The sequence below is a fragment of the Physcomitrium patens genome, chromosome 5, assembly GCF_059467195.1.
Source record: "Physcomitrium patens ecotype Gransden chromosome 5, ASM5946719v1, whole genome shotgun sequence".
Taxonomy (NCBI): domain Eukaryota; kingdom Viridiplantae; phylum Streptophyta; class Bryopsida; order Funariales; family Funariaceae; genus Physcomitrium; species Physcomitrium patens.
In genome coordinates this window covers 457,014-472,988 of record NC_143414.1, presented here as the reverse complement: position 1 = coordinate 472,988, position 15,975 = coordinate 457,014, and the positions used below count along the sequence as shown (strand labels likewise).

Sequence of the window (15,975 nt, the reverse complement as noted above, 5' to 3'; positions counted from 1 at the left end):
GTAAAAAAGCGGTTTGTCATCATGTCAAGCTTGTGTTAGAAATCACCAAAGACTGCAGCCTAGCTGGCAGCGTGATTCATACTATCATCGAAAAACCGAAACCCTAAAGGAACTCGGAAAAATCCGGACACAAGGTTCAAACCCTAAATAATGACTCAAGACTCGACATTACCGCACACACCCGAGCACACGATTCGCAAAACCCCAGCTGCAATAAAACCTAATGGCATGTTACTGCAGACTACTTCTACACAAACCAAACCGAACTATTAATCATGTCACACCATCTTCGAAAGTGCACAAATCATTAGAATCGTGCTTGCTAGTTTGACCTGACATATTACCGAGAGCCGCCATCACAGACTACCTATACACAACCCTGAGAAGTGTATGGTCTCCCTTCAAACTCATTACAGTGTTGACAGAGACGTCATCCAAATGTGGAATAGAGAAAGATATTCGCAACATGCAGCTGAATGATACATAATCTCAATGACACGTTACACTAATTATCACCACATAAATTTGAAGACTGAAAGTAAGTGAAAAAATTGTATTCGTTAATTCCGTCAGTTCCGGCATAACATCGAACCAAATGAACATCTGCATTTCCACGAGGCACTAATCAGAGAACGCCGTACTTCCGCATTGCGACCCCGTAAATGAGAAGACGCTTAAGCCCTTCCGACGGCCCACACCCTAATGTGGCCATCAGTGTAACCACTGAAAAGAGTGCTCCCGTCAGCGCTCCAGTTCAAGCTGACGCAGTAAGGAATCTGGGCCTTCTTACTGACGAAAGTGAACTCGGGGCGCAACTCATCGACAATGCTCTTGCTCTCCAAGTCCCAGATCTTGATGCAGGATTGGGTGGCGGCACACAACCAGTATCTGTTGGGGCTAAAGCAAAGGGAGTGGATGATATCACCGGCGTCCAGTGAGTACAGCCTCTTGCCCTCAGACAAATCCCACAACATGGCGACTCCATCCTTACCTCCGCTGGCGCACAACGAACCATCAGGGGATACAGTTACTGTGTTGACATATCCGGTGTGGCCAACCAAGTTGGAGCGAATCTTGCAGTTGGTCAGGTTCCACACCTTGACAACCTTGTCCCACCCACCGGACACAATGATAGGGTTAGCAGTCACAGGGGAGAATCGGACGCAGCTCACCCACCCAGTGTGGGCATCGACGTCCTGGATGGTGTACTTGCACTCACCAAGAGTGTTCCACAGCTTGATTGTCTTGTCGCGGGATCCCGACACAATCTGTCTGTTATCAACGGAGAAAGCCACGCTGAGCACATCCTTGGTGTGACCGATGAACCGCCGGGTGGTAGTTCCGGTGTTCAAATCCCACAAACGCAAGGTCCCGTCCCACGACCCCGACAGGGCGAACTGTCCGTCGGAGGAGATCACCACATCCTGCACGAAGTGAGCGTGCCCGGTCAGCCTACGGCGGGCGACACCATAGTTGCCCTCCTCGCGGGTGAGGGTCCAGACGATGATGCTCTTGTCGCGAGACGACGAGAGGATGAGGTCAGGGTTGTCGAGAGGGCAGGCGATGGCGGTCACCCAGTTGGAATGACCCTTCAAAGTCCCGCGCAGCACTAAAGTCTCAGCCATTGGGGATGAGCAAGAGAGGAAGAAGACTAAGAAGAAAATAAAAAAAATAAAAAAAGAAGGAAGCAAACGAAACAAGTGTCAAATTCGGAGAACTAAGAGCTGAGGCAGGCGGCGCTGCACACAGACTTCCAAAGAAAAACACCTGCGTCGGCGTTCCTGAGGTTTGTAGTGCCCCCTCGCGAGCCCCAAACCCTAACTTAGGGTTTCAGCCCCACCGGGTCAGCATGTGCATGGGAACAGGGGAACCAGCAATTTTGTATGTTCTCTGCCTGAGGAAGGAGTTCACCATGAAGCAAATCTAAAGTAAAATGATCAGTACTCAAACATGTGATAAACCTGACTGACTAAATAATTCCTGAGCCCAAGTTCAACATCATGTACTGATAAACTCAACATGACTACTCAGCATGGTTTTGTTGTGGGTGTGCTTCTTACTTGCTCACTGGGCATTATGGTATTTTTAGCATGCATGTGCTATATTCACACAAAAGGGTTTTGTGAGTACATTGATTTTAGGAAGTATTCTCAAATGTCTTAAATAAGTGTTTAAGACACTTTAAGTATACATCCCTTGTTTGTTCCCTCAATGATTTTGATTTTGAGGTTTAATTGAGTGATGGGTTTTGGTACAGGATTAGACAACTTGTTGTAGTACTAGTTTACCTACCTATATTTTTCTCTAAACACCCCTAAAACCTTTCAGAAGCCAAACCAAAGTCTGTACCAAGTTTGGATCTCAAACTACTTTTTGGGTATCTGCACTCTTTTGAGTGAGAAAGTCCTCAAGAGATCACAAACCACAAAAAATCTTTAATTACCATGTGTTTTAGATCAAAGGGAACTTATCAAACTTTTACAATGGTTTGGGACCAACACACAATTCTACAGTGAGACCAAGTTAATCAAAATCATTGAGGGAAAGAACAACTCTATGATGATCCTCACCTCAACATTTCTTATGTAGGGGTCTCTTCTACTAATCCATAGATACATGCTCAAAAACTCTTTGAGAGTTAGTTTAATCCTCCAGTAGAAGTGTAGAATGGAACTTTACACATTGACCAACTTAGAATTTCTATTTTACCATATCTTATTTTTTGAAACAATAATTTGTTTAGGAAAAAGATAAGGAATAATTGAATATATATATATATATATATATTTAATTAAAAAATATTTTTACAACAAACTACCATAATTTAGACAATTTATACTATAATATTCAAATTATATACAATTGAATCATATATTAGTCTAAGTCACAATCAGATGTCACAGCTACTAGAGTGTAAATACGGTCAAAACCAAAGAATCAGGTTGCTTCATAATTGTTTTAGTTGCATTTGAATTGATTGGACATATCAAAACTAAGTTCCTTTGTCACAAAACTAAGTTCTCCCTGTAACTTGGAATTGTTGTTGACTTCATGACTTAAGCAACATATCAAAATGCTCAATGACATGTTGTAGTATTGCTCAAACAATTATCTTTCTCATCAATCATTTTTAAGAAAGGGGAAAGCCATGTGTGTGAACGACTTAGTTTGAGAGAGCGGGTGAGTGTGTGTGAGAGAAAGAGGGAGAGTGAGGGTTGTGTCGCGATCAGTGAAAGTGTGTTGCGTGAGGACGCGCTGAGACGGCGTCGCAGAGCGAGTGAGCGACAGTAAACGAGAGAGTGAGAGAGCGAGGGAGGGAGGGAGCGAGGGAGGGAGGGAGCGAGGGAGGAGAGGGAGTTCTAACGCCGCATTGACCTGGCAACCCCACAACGCCACAATCCCATGGCCATCGCTGCTCATGCTTCCGCGATGCTATGGCGATGGCGCCACTCCCCTCTGCACCGACGCTTCTCGCGTTGGCTGGGATTCAACGCCCTCATCACACTTGCCTGCACGCTGCTGCTTCTGCTTCACTTTCGTTCGCGTCCGGACCCGATCAATCCCCTTTTGCGCGGCGATTCTCGGCATTTTAAGGTGGCTCGGGGCACTGCTGATCAGACATGGAGGACGGCGAGCCGTGAGGTCATTTCCGACAGTGAGAACCCAGTTATGCACGATTCGGGAGTTGTGGTCCTTCCGAATGGCGTGCACAGTACGTGCTCCCGGGCCCTTTTATTGCCTTGATTTCTATGATCGTGTATCGCAATGTGTGTAGGAATTTGATTGTGCACTGGGTTTTTATGAGGACACTGTATGGCCATTGGATCACAAGCATTTACAGCGGTTCCTTATGTTCATCTGTTTTCTCAGTGCCGCGCCTAGGCTTTGGGACCGCAGGCTTGGGTGGGATGACTGAGAGGGCTACTTCCTGGGCTTTGCAAGCAGGTTACAGGTCTTTTCGTGTTCTCTTCTTCTCGTTTTGTGCTGCTTTTGCTGCTGCTTCTTCTTCTTCTGATTGATTTACACGGTTGCATTGTGGTATGAATGCACCGAGTCTTGCTCATGTGCTCTAACTGTGACGGTGGTCAGGATTGCAGGTTGCTTGACTCGGCGCAAGCGACAGAATGGTATAATGAGAAAGCAGTTGGCAAAGCAATACGCTCTTCGCATATTGCAAGAGACAAACTATTTATTGTTTCGAAGGTCTTCTGATGTCAATGTGATGAAGTGATAGCGTCTGGGTTTTTGCTATAGGTGTCATCCCTTTCTGCGCTCTAGTATCTAGCAGTTTCAATGTGCACCTATTTTTATTTTTATTTTTATTTTTTATGTATGTGTGTATATATGTATAAAAATTGGAAAGTCTTCACATTGGAAGATTTTAACTCATTCTTTTAAAATAGTGGCTAGGGAAACTGAGAAAAGCATTGTGTGGATGACATAACAGCTGCACCCTAGGCACTTGGGTTATGAGGTCACAAAGCAGCAATTCAGCACATCCTTACAGGATTTGGGCACCTCATACCTTGACCTCTTTTTACTTCACTATCCTCGCTGTTTTCCATCCATCTGCAGCAATGTCAAATCTGCTGGGTCATGGCAAGAAAGGTATGGCCAGATGTAATCACGCAATTCCTTGCTAATCGTTAGATGGTGTTGAGTCATTCTCGGATTAATTTACAATCTACTGTGGATTCACGAGTGTCTATTCATCAATCTGCTTTTACTTTCAACGTCCAATATTTAATTTGTGCATTCGCAGCTGGAAGGCTTTAGAGGAGCTACATGATGATCTCAAAATCAGGGCGATTGGTGTAAGCAATGTTCATTTCCATCACATCTGTATTGTGAATTTCAGATCAACAACACTTTAAGGAGGCTGGTATATGAACGCGTGAAACTGATTAGAGATCTTTTAGTATATTTTTCTAGTAGCATTATGAGTATACAATGTGCAATTTGCATGCTGAGTAACTTTACACTGTTGCAGGTTAGCAATTTCAACGAAGAGGAGCTTAGAGAGCTACTGGGTTCTGCAAGAATCAAACCCTCTGTAGTGCAAAGGTACATTATTACGAACATTGTAAATCTGATTTGCAAATTTTACTTCAAATCCTTTCTTTTGTATTTATTCTGAATAAAAGATTGTCAATGCATGTTGGGAAAAAGTCACTCAGCTCTCTCAGGGCATTGTAAATTATTTTTCCTTGAGGTTGAATTATTAACTCCAGTGGATTGTTGATATCTGTGTAGGAACTCTGATCCCTTCAGCGCCGATGTAGAAATACAGGTTGGTATCTGGCACTTGACATGGACAATTTGGAATTCACCTGGCTTTAGGGAGGCTGTCTTTCAAGTGTAAACCATATGGAACATGTGTGTTGGAGAGCAGAGATTAGGAGGAAAGGTCATAGATGTATTGTGTCTCATTCGTTGATGTGTTCAAACAGGCATTTTGTCAAAAAGAAGGGATACAATACATGGGTTACAGCAGTCTTGGTAGCCAGTGGCTGATGCGTGGCTATGCCATCAATCCGGTAACAGTTTGTTCCTGACGAAAAGGCCCTCTGCATTGCAGTGTTCCATTTGATGATTGATATTGTTGGATACCCGAGAGCATGCTTTTCAGGTTTTTGTATTTAGTGAGGAAAAGACAAAATGGACTATCAGGAATATTGTTGTAGATTCTCTTACTTAATCAAGTGACTTGTGATCTCTTCAGCAGTAGCTTTTAACGCCGTATTTCCGTATGTTTCTTCTACAGGTCCTCAACCATCCTATTATTCATAGCGTTGCTGTCGCGCAAGCTTGTACCTCTGCCCAGGTCAGGCTGTAACAACTTTGTTCATTAATACAATTTTAGAGCGCATATTTCCAGTTCTTTCTTTTTGACTTGCGAACCTAACTCGGTGCATCATCAAAGACCTTCAATGCTACTGTAAATGCTCTGCAAGATTCAGCAGTACCGGGTGTATCACCTCTGACTAGAACCCTGTATTGTAAAAAAATGGGGTTTGGGTACACAGGTGATACTGAGTTGGGCACTACTGAAAGGGCAAGTGGTAGTACCACGATCAAGTAACCAGCTCCGAATAATTGAGAATCTCAAGGCCCCGCAATGTAATATCAGTCGAACCCAAGTAGCCAAGATAGATGCCTTAGATGGTCACGTTCCACGCCCACCTTAAAGGGGCTAGCGGTGATGGTAGATTAGTGAAGAAGGTATGACGGGGCCGGTCCTGTTATAATAACGTATTTTGTGTAGCATTAGTATTAAAAATACACTTTTAAATGTTGTTTGTAAAGAGTTCAAGGAATATTTACATATTGGCCAGTTTTAATATTTCAATCCAATTTTCAGTTTACGACCACGACGTGATACCCAGCTTTCTATCCTCAATGTTGATTCCATGTATCAAGCGGACCCAAACTGCCCTGAGAATTAAGTGCATGTGAATGAGATAAAATTAGCAAACACCAGGAAGCAAGTAAAAATGTCCTCATAACTACAATCTTGTACTACTAGATGAATGGCCGCTTCAAATCTGCGCACTAGAAATTCAATTCCCCCAAGGGGCTTGTGTGTGTCCCACAATTAATCTTGAGACAATTTTTCAGAGCTACTCTTAGAAGTAGCATTGTTCTGTAAATTCCGACGTGCAACTCTTGAGTTCCTATACTCAAAACCAATGACGTCAGGGATATGTGAGCTATCTTTGATGCGCAGATACTGACATATGCTCGTATCCTCCAACCATGGAAACCAAGGGGAGACAATGATATCCATGAGAAAGAACCATCCGGAACCAAGCAGGAGACCTAAACTCCCCCCAGCAATAATTTGGGCAGTGGTATGATACCCTAAATAAACTCTAGAGTACATCACAGTTAGGGCAAACGGCCAAGGTAACAAAGCAACAAAGACTCGCCGGAATTCATCAGTGAAATGGAGCCTGCGAGTGACGAGAAGAGTGCAGTACATAGAGAAGAAGCACATGTACTGCGAATGACTTGAGGGCCAGCCGTTGGAATCGCACATCTCCAGGGCTTTACAAGTAAGTGGGCGCGCTTCATGGGCTAATTCCTTGATAATCTGGATGTCAAGCAACCACACAGCAGGAAGCAAATCAGTACAAAAGAAAGAAAAACAAGAACACACAAAAGCGTATGGAAAGTAGGAGCCTCAGAAACAATGAAAATGGACTTTGTTTGCCAACATTGACAGCAGAGAAAGAATGTACAGAGAAATTCTTGTCAAAATTAGACTGAATGAAGAACCACGTTATTGTAATTTCTCTATATAGCACAGATCGTTAATTGCAATAGTCTCTATATTTCCATATTTGACGAGGATGCCCCGTCTAGCAACATAGAAATAAATCTCGAACCTAACGTAAGCCTAGAACCATGAAGGAGTTGAATCAGTACGTAGGACTCGAATGTTTAATATCCTAACTCTACAGAGATATAATTTCCAGCCATTATAACCCCAAAAAGCCAGACATCCCTATTTTTGAAGTCTTCCGTCTACAGATTTTTCCAGATTGATATTCACAGAGTCGAAACGTTCCCCTTAAAGAGTCTTGTACACGGTCTACTACTTGATAACCAAATAATGGCGACACACCGCAAAGAAGCAGAGAGATGGAAAATGACTAGAAATGCTGCAGAGGGAGCGACACCATCATAGTTGCAGGAAGCTACAATTAATCCACAAACCTTTGTACCTGCAAATGAAGCGAGCGCAGAATCCTTAATGGCTATCAATCAGATGGATCTGCCCTAAAAATCAGCCTGACAGGTGAAAAGAAGAAGCGAGGGGAAGCAATGACCTGATTGATCACTTCGTTGACAATCAATCCCAAGCCAAAGAAAATGGCCTGCAGCTCCCGCCGGAAAATAAAATGCGACGTGAAGCCGCCCAGGCCGATGAACACGGGAAGCAAAGAGAACCACGACAGAGCATGGCCAAGGAGATCACCTTTCGCATACCTCACATGCGTCAAGGACACCGCCTTCAATGCTATCGACTCCGCTATGTCCTCCGAATCCAGATCCATCGCTCCAACTCCTCCAAAACCTCAGGTCTACCTCCCACCCACCACCCACAATCCAAAAGCCCTGCCAAAGACAATTCTTCCCCGTTCACAATGAACTCTCAGCTGACCTAGCGCAACTCCGCTACAATAGCTTGAGCTCGCACCAAAACATACAAGACTCACATTTCCATAGATGACCCGACAAAGATGATTCTCACGGTCGATGGGATCCCGATAACTCCGAAAGATTCTACCATTTTGCTTTCAGATTTGGAGATATGCAACAACGCATCCGGTGACCTCGCTGATTGCCGGACATCGGAAGCTCTGTCACAAGTAAAGACAACCCAGGAGAATAGGGCGGGAAGGAGTTGGTCCGCTGTGATCAGGTCCATGTCACGTGGACGGACGCCATTGGATGACCGCTAATCGAAACGAGGACATCGGCTCTAGGGAACGGCATCTCCCGAACTCATCCACCTCGGGGGCAGCTCCCGCAGACTTTCGACAGAATGGGCTAGTCGGAGACTCTATTTTTGTGGTGGAGACAGCAGTAACTCCACATCCTGCATTCAGAAACAGGAATGAAAGGGGGCGCCCAGGGACTTCGGTGATTCATGAAGGGGAATCCAGAGGCAATTTGGAGCATGCACCAATATTAACATGGTCTCATCAGAGCATTAGATCCTGGTTAATTTCGGCAGTTGATGGACAGACACTGGCTGTGAAAGATGTCTTATAGGGTTCGCATTTCACTGGAGTGGCGAAAACTTCTTGAGTAATGATAGGTATAACTTCTGCGCAGACCAGGACTCTTTATTGACAGGTACCCTGTAAAGAGTTAAACCTTTTTACACCATTTCGACGTTCCGCGAAGTACAACCATCTAGGGGATGAGTTACAGATGAAGGGCAAGGGAGACAAAGTAGAACGGGGAGCGGCCACACTCCCCTTCGCACAAAAACCCACCACAATACTTCATCAGCTTCACAACTACATCAAGTCCTTTTCCAATTTTCCCTTCTCTAATATGCACGGGTGATTCTACACGTGTGCGGAGGGGTCAATGGAACGTATGGCTACCGTGTCAATTTGTCTCAGTGTCGTTATATATACATATATACTTTTAAAAAAAAATCTTGATTTGCATCTGGATCATACTTAGCTTCAGTGTGTGCTATCCTCGTTGGTGTGTTTGTCGATTGTCCTGTTCGTTGATGAGATCATACTTCCTTTCTTCCCACCCTCCCCCAGTTGATAGTCAATCCTGATCTGTACAGTAATATTCTAAATCACATACGTGCAAATACGTCGGAGACTCTCCGTCGTTGCTCCGATCATTAGATGTAGGAGAGTCGCCACCACCAGCCATATTAGTGGTACTAAGTTAATGCCCGACGACTGGTGAATTTGCCGCACTTGCAAGCACTGGAGCAAGAGCTTACAATTTGCTCGTTACAACCGAAAAGGCGCACGTCATGGCAACTTGCGGCAATCATCAGCGTCGAGGGGAGCATTAGTTCAAGGAACTGGAAGCCCCATGGCGATAACTAAAGGTGCTATATCCCATGCCAGGCCGGGAGTAGGATGAAATAGTGGATTGGGTCTGGTGGTCGAAATTCCCAATTTCTGGAAACATCGATTCCAGTCCTTCATTACAGGAGGTGCCATTTGTGAACTGCATGGTAGACCGAAACGAGCTTTGAACCTCCTGGTCGGACGCTGATCGGCCCGGCGCGGGTGGCATGGGCTTCTCGACGATCCGAGGCCCGAAGTTGCTGTAAGAACGATGCGGGTGTTGAAACTGGGGCACGACGCTGCCGGCCATGGAGGATCGAATGTTCAGTGTTGGTCTCGGCGAGGAAGACCCCGCTTCAAGCTCTTGCTGGGTGTTGTACCTGAGGTTCTGGTTGCCAGTGTAGTCCATAAATGATTGTCCCTTCCATCCGCTTGCCATGTTCCCGGTATGCAGGTCGTGCACTGCAATACCTGAATCGCTCGACATCATTCCCCTTTGAAGAGTGCTAATGCTAGCGGGCAAGCTGCATCCGTCATCGGATGTGTTCTTTGCCAGCATGCTATTGATCATAGCCATATGCTGCGCCGATTCTGTCATGCTCACCGTATTGAGACCGGGGAGCATGTGGTTGGGATTGTCGATTTTGGGGAGAGATGCTAGCATCTTCTGAACGGAGGAAGTGTCGTGCTCCATGCCAGCTCGTTGCGCGTGCGTGCATTTCTCATATATGCGGCATAACACCCAATCATCCAACTGCACTCTCAAACTAGATGTCAGTCCACAGATCACCATTTACCTTGAATAGCATAGATGGATCCTAGAAACATGAGCGATTGGCATGATACGCAGAATCACTCGAGGTGAGCAATTGGAGATCGAGGAGTCATACATACCCTCAGCGAGCCGCGGCGGTGATGGCGTGCGGGGGGCGAGACACCTTCAGCAAGACGATACTCGTGCATGATCCAGTTTGTCTTCTCGCCCTTTGGGGCTTTGCCACGGTAGAACACCAGCGCCTTCTTGACTCCCACTTTGCTATGGCTATTAGTCATGAAAATGGGTTTATCTGTGCCCGTTGCCTTCCAATAGCCGCTTGCGGCGGCTCTGTTGGGCCTTGCGCCATTGGGGTACTTCCTGTCCCTTGGCGAAAAGAAATACCACTCTCTCTCCCCGAATAATGCCTTGTCTGCATTATCCCGGATGGGAAAACATCCACATTTAACTTTTCAGTGAGAATTCTCCCAGCGAGTCATCTATACGTGCGATTAAACTCATTGCATCATCAACCTGTCAGGGGTGTTAAAACTTCCAAACAGACAACAGCGAGTCACTCTAATTTTCTTGCTTTGGCCTCCATGCCATGCTCCTTTTAAATTAGGTGCACCATTCAGAATGGGAATGAAAAGATTTCCATGCGTTCAGACACGTAAATAAGTTGAACGAGGACCCTGAACAAGTTGTTGCACAATTTCTTCGCAAGTATCGGCATGATCCACATCGAGTATAATTCCAAGTCACGAGGCAGCAATTTACTAATCTGCAAAGTTGATGAATTACAGTAGAGGGGCAACTGGAGCCAGTACAGTGCGATTATGTAAACAGGTTATGGAAGAGTCGAAGAAGATTAAGTTCGGGAAAGCGTACCAGGCAGATCCCAAGGGTCGAACTTGTAGAGGTCCACTTCAGCAATGACAGGGATCAGAAATACATGCGAGTCTGCTTTGCGACGAAGGTAGTGCAGCACCAGCTCCTCGTCCGTTGGGTGGAACCGGAATCCTGGCGGTAATTGCAGTTGCGCTAGCGACCCTGTCGTTTCCATTGTAACCATGACTTTTACAATATGCTTCGACTTTGCAGATGAAACTCACCTAGAGTCTACTAACCCACTATTACCCAGCCCACACCAAGCACGCTTATGATTATTTTTTTCTCCAAATGAACACAAACCCTCTCGAGTGGATTTATTTCGACACTATCAATAAGTTATTGAACACCAAATGGTCTTATTGGAAAACTGACTAAAAATATGAGCTATATGGGGTGGTTTTGGCAAACCCCGGTCTGATTAGCCGACGGGGGCTTAGAGGAGTAGGAGAGGATTGTGGGGCAACTGAGCAGAATTTGTGGGACGGCAAGAAAGTACAACTTAGTGACCATCGATTCCAACGGTATCTGCATTTGTGTGACCGTGTCGGATGCGGCAGGCTTCTTGAATCGATTTCAATCTACAAGATTCACATATCCACTGGGTCTGCTTGTTCCCTCCGTCTCCTTCACCGCGGTCCAATTTAAGCGAGGTTTCTGTGAGTCTCGTGCTTACGTTGCTAATTTCTTTCTTAATCGGTACCGACTAGGTCCAGCCCTCTATACCTTGAATGACGGGGTCATGACGCCATGTCCACTCCCAGCTAAGAAATCTCCTAGTTTTCAGTAGAATATTGATATTTTATTGTTTGCGTGCCGAATTCCTGCTGCTCGGGTGTTTCGTATTTTACTACGGAGCATCCACAAAACCTCGCACACTGTTTGACAAGTGAAAGGAGGCTATCATGCACAAGGGATCGTCTATCTGCTGGTTTGAGGACTACAAAGTTCCATACGACGCCATGAGCGAACTGCTAATTTAGAACTCTGGGCCAATGAAAGCTCCAACCAAATAATCTCTACAATTACTGAGACGACCACAACTGAATGTTACCCAAGGATCACTCAAGCCCCCTCTCACAAACGAGTGTTATCTAACCAATAGTGATTACGATCAGGAACCTCAAACAGGAACCTCCGTACCACCAAATTCTAACCCCTCAGGCGACGAACTGATCGCGGACCGGGGAAAATCCAATTAAATAACAGGTCTCTGCGAAATATGGCCTATAACCGTTGATTCTCTCGATTACTTCAAGAAAGATTTCAGAAAACCTGTCTACCGGTTTGGAATGCTCCGGGGAAGAAAAGACATTACCACTAACACTAGGATCGACTAGAATCTAAACACCCTACACAGAATGCGTGCGCTGCATGCGGCCATCCAGAACTCAAAGCATTGTCAGTATTTATATCACTGGGTGTGTGGCAGCAGCAAGAAGTGTCACGCTATCAACCTCGCGCAGACGCACTCGCCTCCAGACTCTTGCACCAACTAATCCCTCAGTTGTGTGGAACTACGACCCAAGAAAGAATACATGGGAGAAGGCAACCATATATTGGAGAAATTTGGCGGCGGAGATAAGGCGGAACTGGGGCAGATAATCGATATGGGGCTGTGACGACGGTAGGTAGCCAGACAATCTGCGTATGACAGGCGGAGAATTAAAAATTTGCACCGAGAGTCGGAGGGGAGAAAAACATGGATTTAGTCTAGATGTGAGGAAAATCGTGTAGAGCCTGGAGACGATGTCGCCCGGGCAGGTTCAGGAAAGTCCAGGGGGACCCATTCGCATCCCCGCCCCCATGTGCATGCTCACTCTCACTCTCCCAGCTCTCATCACAAGCTTCCCTCTGCGTAACCCACTCCCACCAGTCTACAGATTTAACAGCTATTATGCTCTAATGAATCCATATGCCGCTGGGCCGGCTGATACATGATTGTAAAACCATGCGACTCTCACTTCCGGAATGTTTTATTTTTTATTTGGTTCTTAGACCGATTTCATCAGTTTGTTGCATCGCAAGTTTCACACGCAGAAACTGAAGGGAGGCTGTCGCTCTCACTGCGGGGTGAATTCCAGTGATGGTGTTGACCACCAGATCGTTCTCATGTTTTGACTGCAACATACTGCAGAGTGCGCAGGGGGTCATTTTGCTCGAAGATTTGGCCTGTAGACGTGGGTTTCTCGCACTGGAAGCTGGGACCACGAGAGTGATTCAGCTAATAAGAGCTTATCATCTTTAGTTCGTTTTCGACGAGCGAAATTATGAAGTAAGCAGCTCAAATACTGCCCGTCCAACTAGCATGTCAGACTGAGAGATATTCCCAGTCCCGGGCCAGAGCTGTACAATCGGTTTGGTGGATGTGCATGCAAGATTGATGAAGACAAGTGATCACTTTCATTCTCACAATAACATACTTGATATGGTAGTTTATGGCCAGCGCCTCGTCGATTCACCCATGTTGACCTCTGTCACAGCGCATGTGACCTAATCTAAAAGAAAAGTTTATTAAAGTTTAGAAAAGAAAATAAGAAACTCCACCCCGGTAAGTCGTATGAAAATACAGACGAAATTTTACTTCTTGGAAAAACTTTTACGTTGGCCTTGGTCAAAGCTCATAGAAAAGCTTTCCTATTTAATATATTTTAAAGTGCTTGTTCAATGCGGAGCTCTCAGGGTCGGTTGACCTCCAAAACCCCCAGAGAGGACTATGAATCCAGGAAGGTGCGACCATCGTGGACTGTTGGAATAAGGGAGATAACGTTAGCCCTGTGGCAGCAGAGGTCTAGGAAGCAGCCACGACGGTGAAGAAAACAGACACTCGGCCTTGGCCCTCTCACTGCAACCCCCACAAAAAGGCCTTGAAGATGTGACACCTCCCGTTCTCATCATGAATGAAGCTCCCTGTGTGTGTGTGTGTGTTGGAGTGAGAGTGAGGGAGTCTAACTTCGTGTCTCAATGCCTGGGATACATATCTTCATGATTGACAACCTGGCCTCCCCAAAAGGAACCTACTGCGGGTTACCAACTCTCGCCCCCCACTGCGTGTGAGCCAGAGCAAGCCGAGCCAAGAAAGAAAGTAGAAAAGAATGAAAGAGAACAAGCCTCGTGCTCAGAGGCAGACAGACAGTATGTGTGCTGGGGTCAAAGGAATATTCCAGAGCTTGTAGCATCCTGTTTTGGCTCATGGATAACGCAAGGCTGTTTGGCAAGGAGGGGGTGTTCATGCAGGGGGTGTGGGATGGATGCAATCCCCCCCCCCCTTTCCTCCCCAAGCAGGCAATGGAGAAGAGGAATCAAGGAAGAACCTGGTCTATGCTCATCCCCGCCTCCCTCTCTGCCTCCCTCCATCGCGCTCTCACTCCCCCACTCCCACTCCCAGCCACATCTGATTCCTGGGGTCCCACACCACCAGATCAGCACAGCACAGCCGACACTCCTCCTCCTCCTCAAAGGAAGGCAGGGCAGGCTGGCTGGCCAGGCTCCCGCAAGTCTGCCCCCCTCTCCTCCCCTCTCCCCCGCCCTCGCCTCTCTGCAATGGAATCCCAGTCACCTGGATAAGCTCCCTTCACGCAAAGCAGCAGCAGCAGCAGTCCATGGTGGACACACACACACGAAGAAAGAAAGGAAGGAAGATGAGGTACGCGAGGATGAACAGAGAGAATACTATATGATATGTGGGAGGATGAACAGCGAATTGGGGGGGGGGGTGGCGGTAGTGGCGAGGACGACCTAGGATGGATGATAATACAGAGGGAAAGAGGGAGGAGGGGGGTGCTCCCACGGAGTTACAAAGCTCTCTCCCACTCCCTCTCTCTCCATCTCTCTGTGTGTCTATGACTATGATGATGATTCCGCACTTGGTCTGGTGAGGCCAAGTCCTCCTCCTCACTCCCCTCTTAACAAGCCCAGCCAGCTAGGCAGACTAGGACTAGGGGCTGCCAGCTCATGAGGGGGGTCGAGGTGGAGGTGGGGTCGGTCATGAGGGAGGGAGAAGAGCGAGGTAGGAAGAAGAGCAGGAAGGAAGGAAAGGGGGGGGTGCCCTGCTTTATTGGTTCTGCCAGCTATGCATCCCCTCCCCTTCCAGCTGGCAGGAAGGCTCTGACGTGGATGGCCAGCGTCACTAACCCCCCTCATCTCACCTTCCCTTAATCCCTCCCTTTTATTCCTGCTTCTCTTTTTATCCCTCCCCCCACCTTTTGAGAGGTGCTGGACATCACATCCCCTTCACCCATAGCACTTCAACTATCACTCTCTCTTCAAATGTCATGATATACTATTATTCGTATTCTTACTATTATCCATGTGCCATCAAGTCCCATTTATTCTTATCTCTCTCTCTCTCTCTCTCTCTCTCTCTACATATATATATATATATATATATATATATAATTAGAGTTATTATAATGATTACAAGAAGAGTTCGATTAGATTTAATTTATTTAATTTATTTGTTTATTTATTTTTGGCACAAATGAAATGAGCATTCCATTGCAGGGGGACCATTACAAGATGTTTGGTCAAAGCAGGATTGAGGAATCCCAACCAGAACATGATGCAACGTTGGACCCTAATGAATTGATGCAGGAGATGAAGAAGAATTAGAATTTATGCTACAGAATAAATGTAACAATTACAATCAATCATATAAAACATATTAAGAGAGATGCAAGGTCAAAGCAAGAAAAATCATAAACCATAATAAGATAACATAAATTGGCATTTTGACACACTACAAATCATGGCAATCTCGAAACTTATCTTGTA

At 45.9% G+C, this 15,975-nt stretch overlaps 4 protein-coding genes across 4 annotated transcripts; 1 reads left to right on the top strand and 3 right to left on the bottom strand.

Moving 5' to 3' along the window:
- Nucleotides 1-539: 539 nt before the first annotated feature.
- LOC112282773 (small ribosomal subunit protein RACK1) lies at nucleotides 540-2,012 on the bottom strand. The gene has a single exon (XM_024520843.3). The coding sequence runs from the start codon at nucleotides 1,623-1,625 to the stop codon at nucleotides 675-677; it is 951 nt and encodes a 316-aa protein (XP_024376611.1). The 5' UTR covers nucleotides 1,626-2,012; the 3' UTR covers nucleotides 540-674.
- Nucleotides 2,013-3,224: 1,212 nt separating this feature from the next.
- LOC112282410 (uncharacterized) lies at nucleotides 3,225-6,374 on the top strand. Its single transcript, XM_024519955.3, has 10 exons — nucleotides 3,225-3,712; nucleotides 3,871-3,952; nucleotides 4,098-4,203; nucleotides 4,448-4,608; nucleotides 4,763-4,814; nucleotides 4,991-5,064; nucleotides 5,254-5,290; nucleotides 5,451-5,537; nucleotides 5,765-5,824; nucleotides 6,027-6,374. Exons 1-10 carry the CDS (start codon nucleotides 3,403-3,405, stop codon nucleotides 6,186-6,188), a joined length of 1,131 nt encoding a protein of 376 aa, XP_024375723.1. The 5' UTR covers nucleotides 3,225-3,402; the 3' UTR covers nucleotides 6,189-6,374.
- Nucleotides 6,375-6,514: 140 nt separating this feature from the next.
- LOC112282411 (lipid phosphate phosphatase gamma) lies at nucleotides 6,515-8,083 on the bottom strand. Its single transcript, XM_024519957.3, has 2 exons — nucleotides 7,833-8,083; nucleotides 6,515-7,093 (listed from the first exon to the last, which is right to left on the bottom strand). Exons 1-2 carry the CDS (start codon nucleotides 8,058-8,060, stop codon nucleotides 6,596-6,598), a joined length of 726 nt encoding a protein of 241 aa, XP_024375725.1. The 5' UTR covers nucleotides 8,061-8,083; the 3' UTR covers nucleotides 6,515-6,595.
- Nucleotides 8,084-8,810: 727 nt separating this feature from the next.
- On the bottom strand, nucleotides 8,811-13,103 carry LOC112282409 (NAC domain-containing protein 1). Its single transcript, XM_024519954.3, has 3 exons — nucleotides 11,203-13,103; nucleotides 10,452-10,744; nucleotides 8,811-10,311 (listed from the first exon to the last, which is right to left on the bottom strand). Exons 1-3 carry the CDS (start codon nucleotides 11,384-11,386, stop codon nucleotides 9,556-9,558), a joined length of 1,233 nt encoding a protein of 410 aa, XP_024375722.1. The 5' UTR covers nucleotides 11,387-13,103; the 3' UTR covers nucleotides 8,811-9,555.
- Nucleotides 13,104-15,975: the final 2,872 nt, after the last annotated feature.

What these genes read in the sequence shown, in the direction of transcription:
- LOC112282773 (XM_024520843.3), bottom strand. Translation starts at nt 1,625, where the DNA reads ATGGCTGAGACTTTAGTGCTGCGCGGGACTTTGAAGGGTCATTCCAAC.
- LOC112282410 (XM_024519955.3), top strand. Translation starts at nt 3,403, where the DNA reads ATGGCCATCGCTGCTCATGCTTCCGCGATGCTATGGCGATGGCGCCAC. An exon ending in AACTATTTATTGTTTCGAAG is followed by an intron (nt 4,204 to 4,447) that starts GTCTTCTGATGT and finishes ATGACATAACAG; the next exon opens with CTGCACCCTAGGCACTTGGG. An exon ending in TCAAAATCAGGGCGATTGGT is followed by an intron (nt 4,815 to 4,990) that starts GTAAGCAATGTT and finishes ACACTGTTGCAG; the next exon opens with GTTAGCAATTTCAACGAAGA.
- LOC112282411 (XM_024519957.3), bottom strand. Translation starts at nt 8,060, where the DNA reads ATGGATCTGGATTCGGAGGACATAGCGGAGTCGATAGCATTGAAGGCG. An exon ending in TCAACGAAGTGATCAATCAG is followed by an intron (nt 7,094 to 7,832) that starts GTCATTGCTTCC and finishes CTTGACATCCAG; the next exon opens with ATTATCAAGGAATTAGCCCA.
- LOC112282409 (XM_024519954.3), bottom strand. Translation starts at nt 11,386, where the DNA reads ATGGTTACAATGGAAACGACAGGGTCGCTAGCGCAACTGCAATTACCG. An exon ending in CGACCCTTGGGATCTGCCTG is followed by an intron (nt 10,745 to 11,202) that starts GTACGCTTTCCC and finishes GGGATAATGCAG; the next exon opens with ACAAGGCATTATTCGGGGAG. An exon ending in ACCGCCGCGGCTCGCTGAGG is followed by an intron (nt 10,312 to 10,451) that starts GTATGTATGACT and finishes TTGAGAGTGCAG; the next exon opens with TTGGATGATTGGGTGTTATG.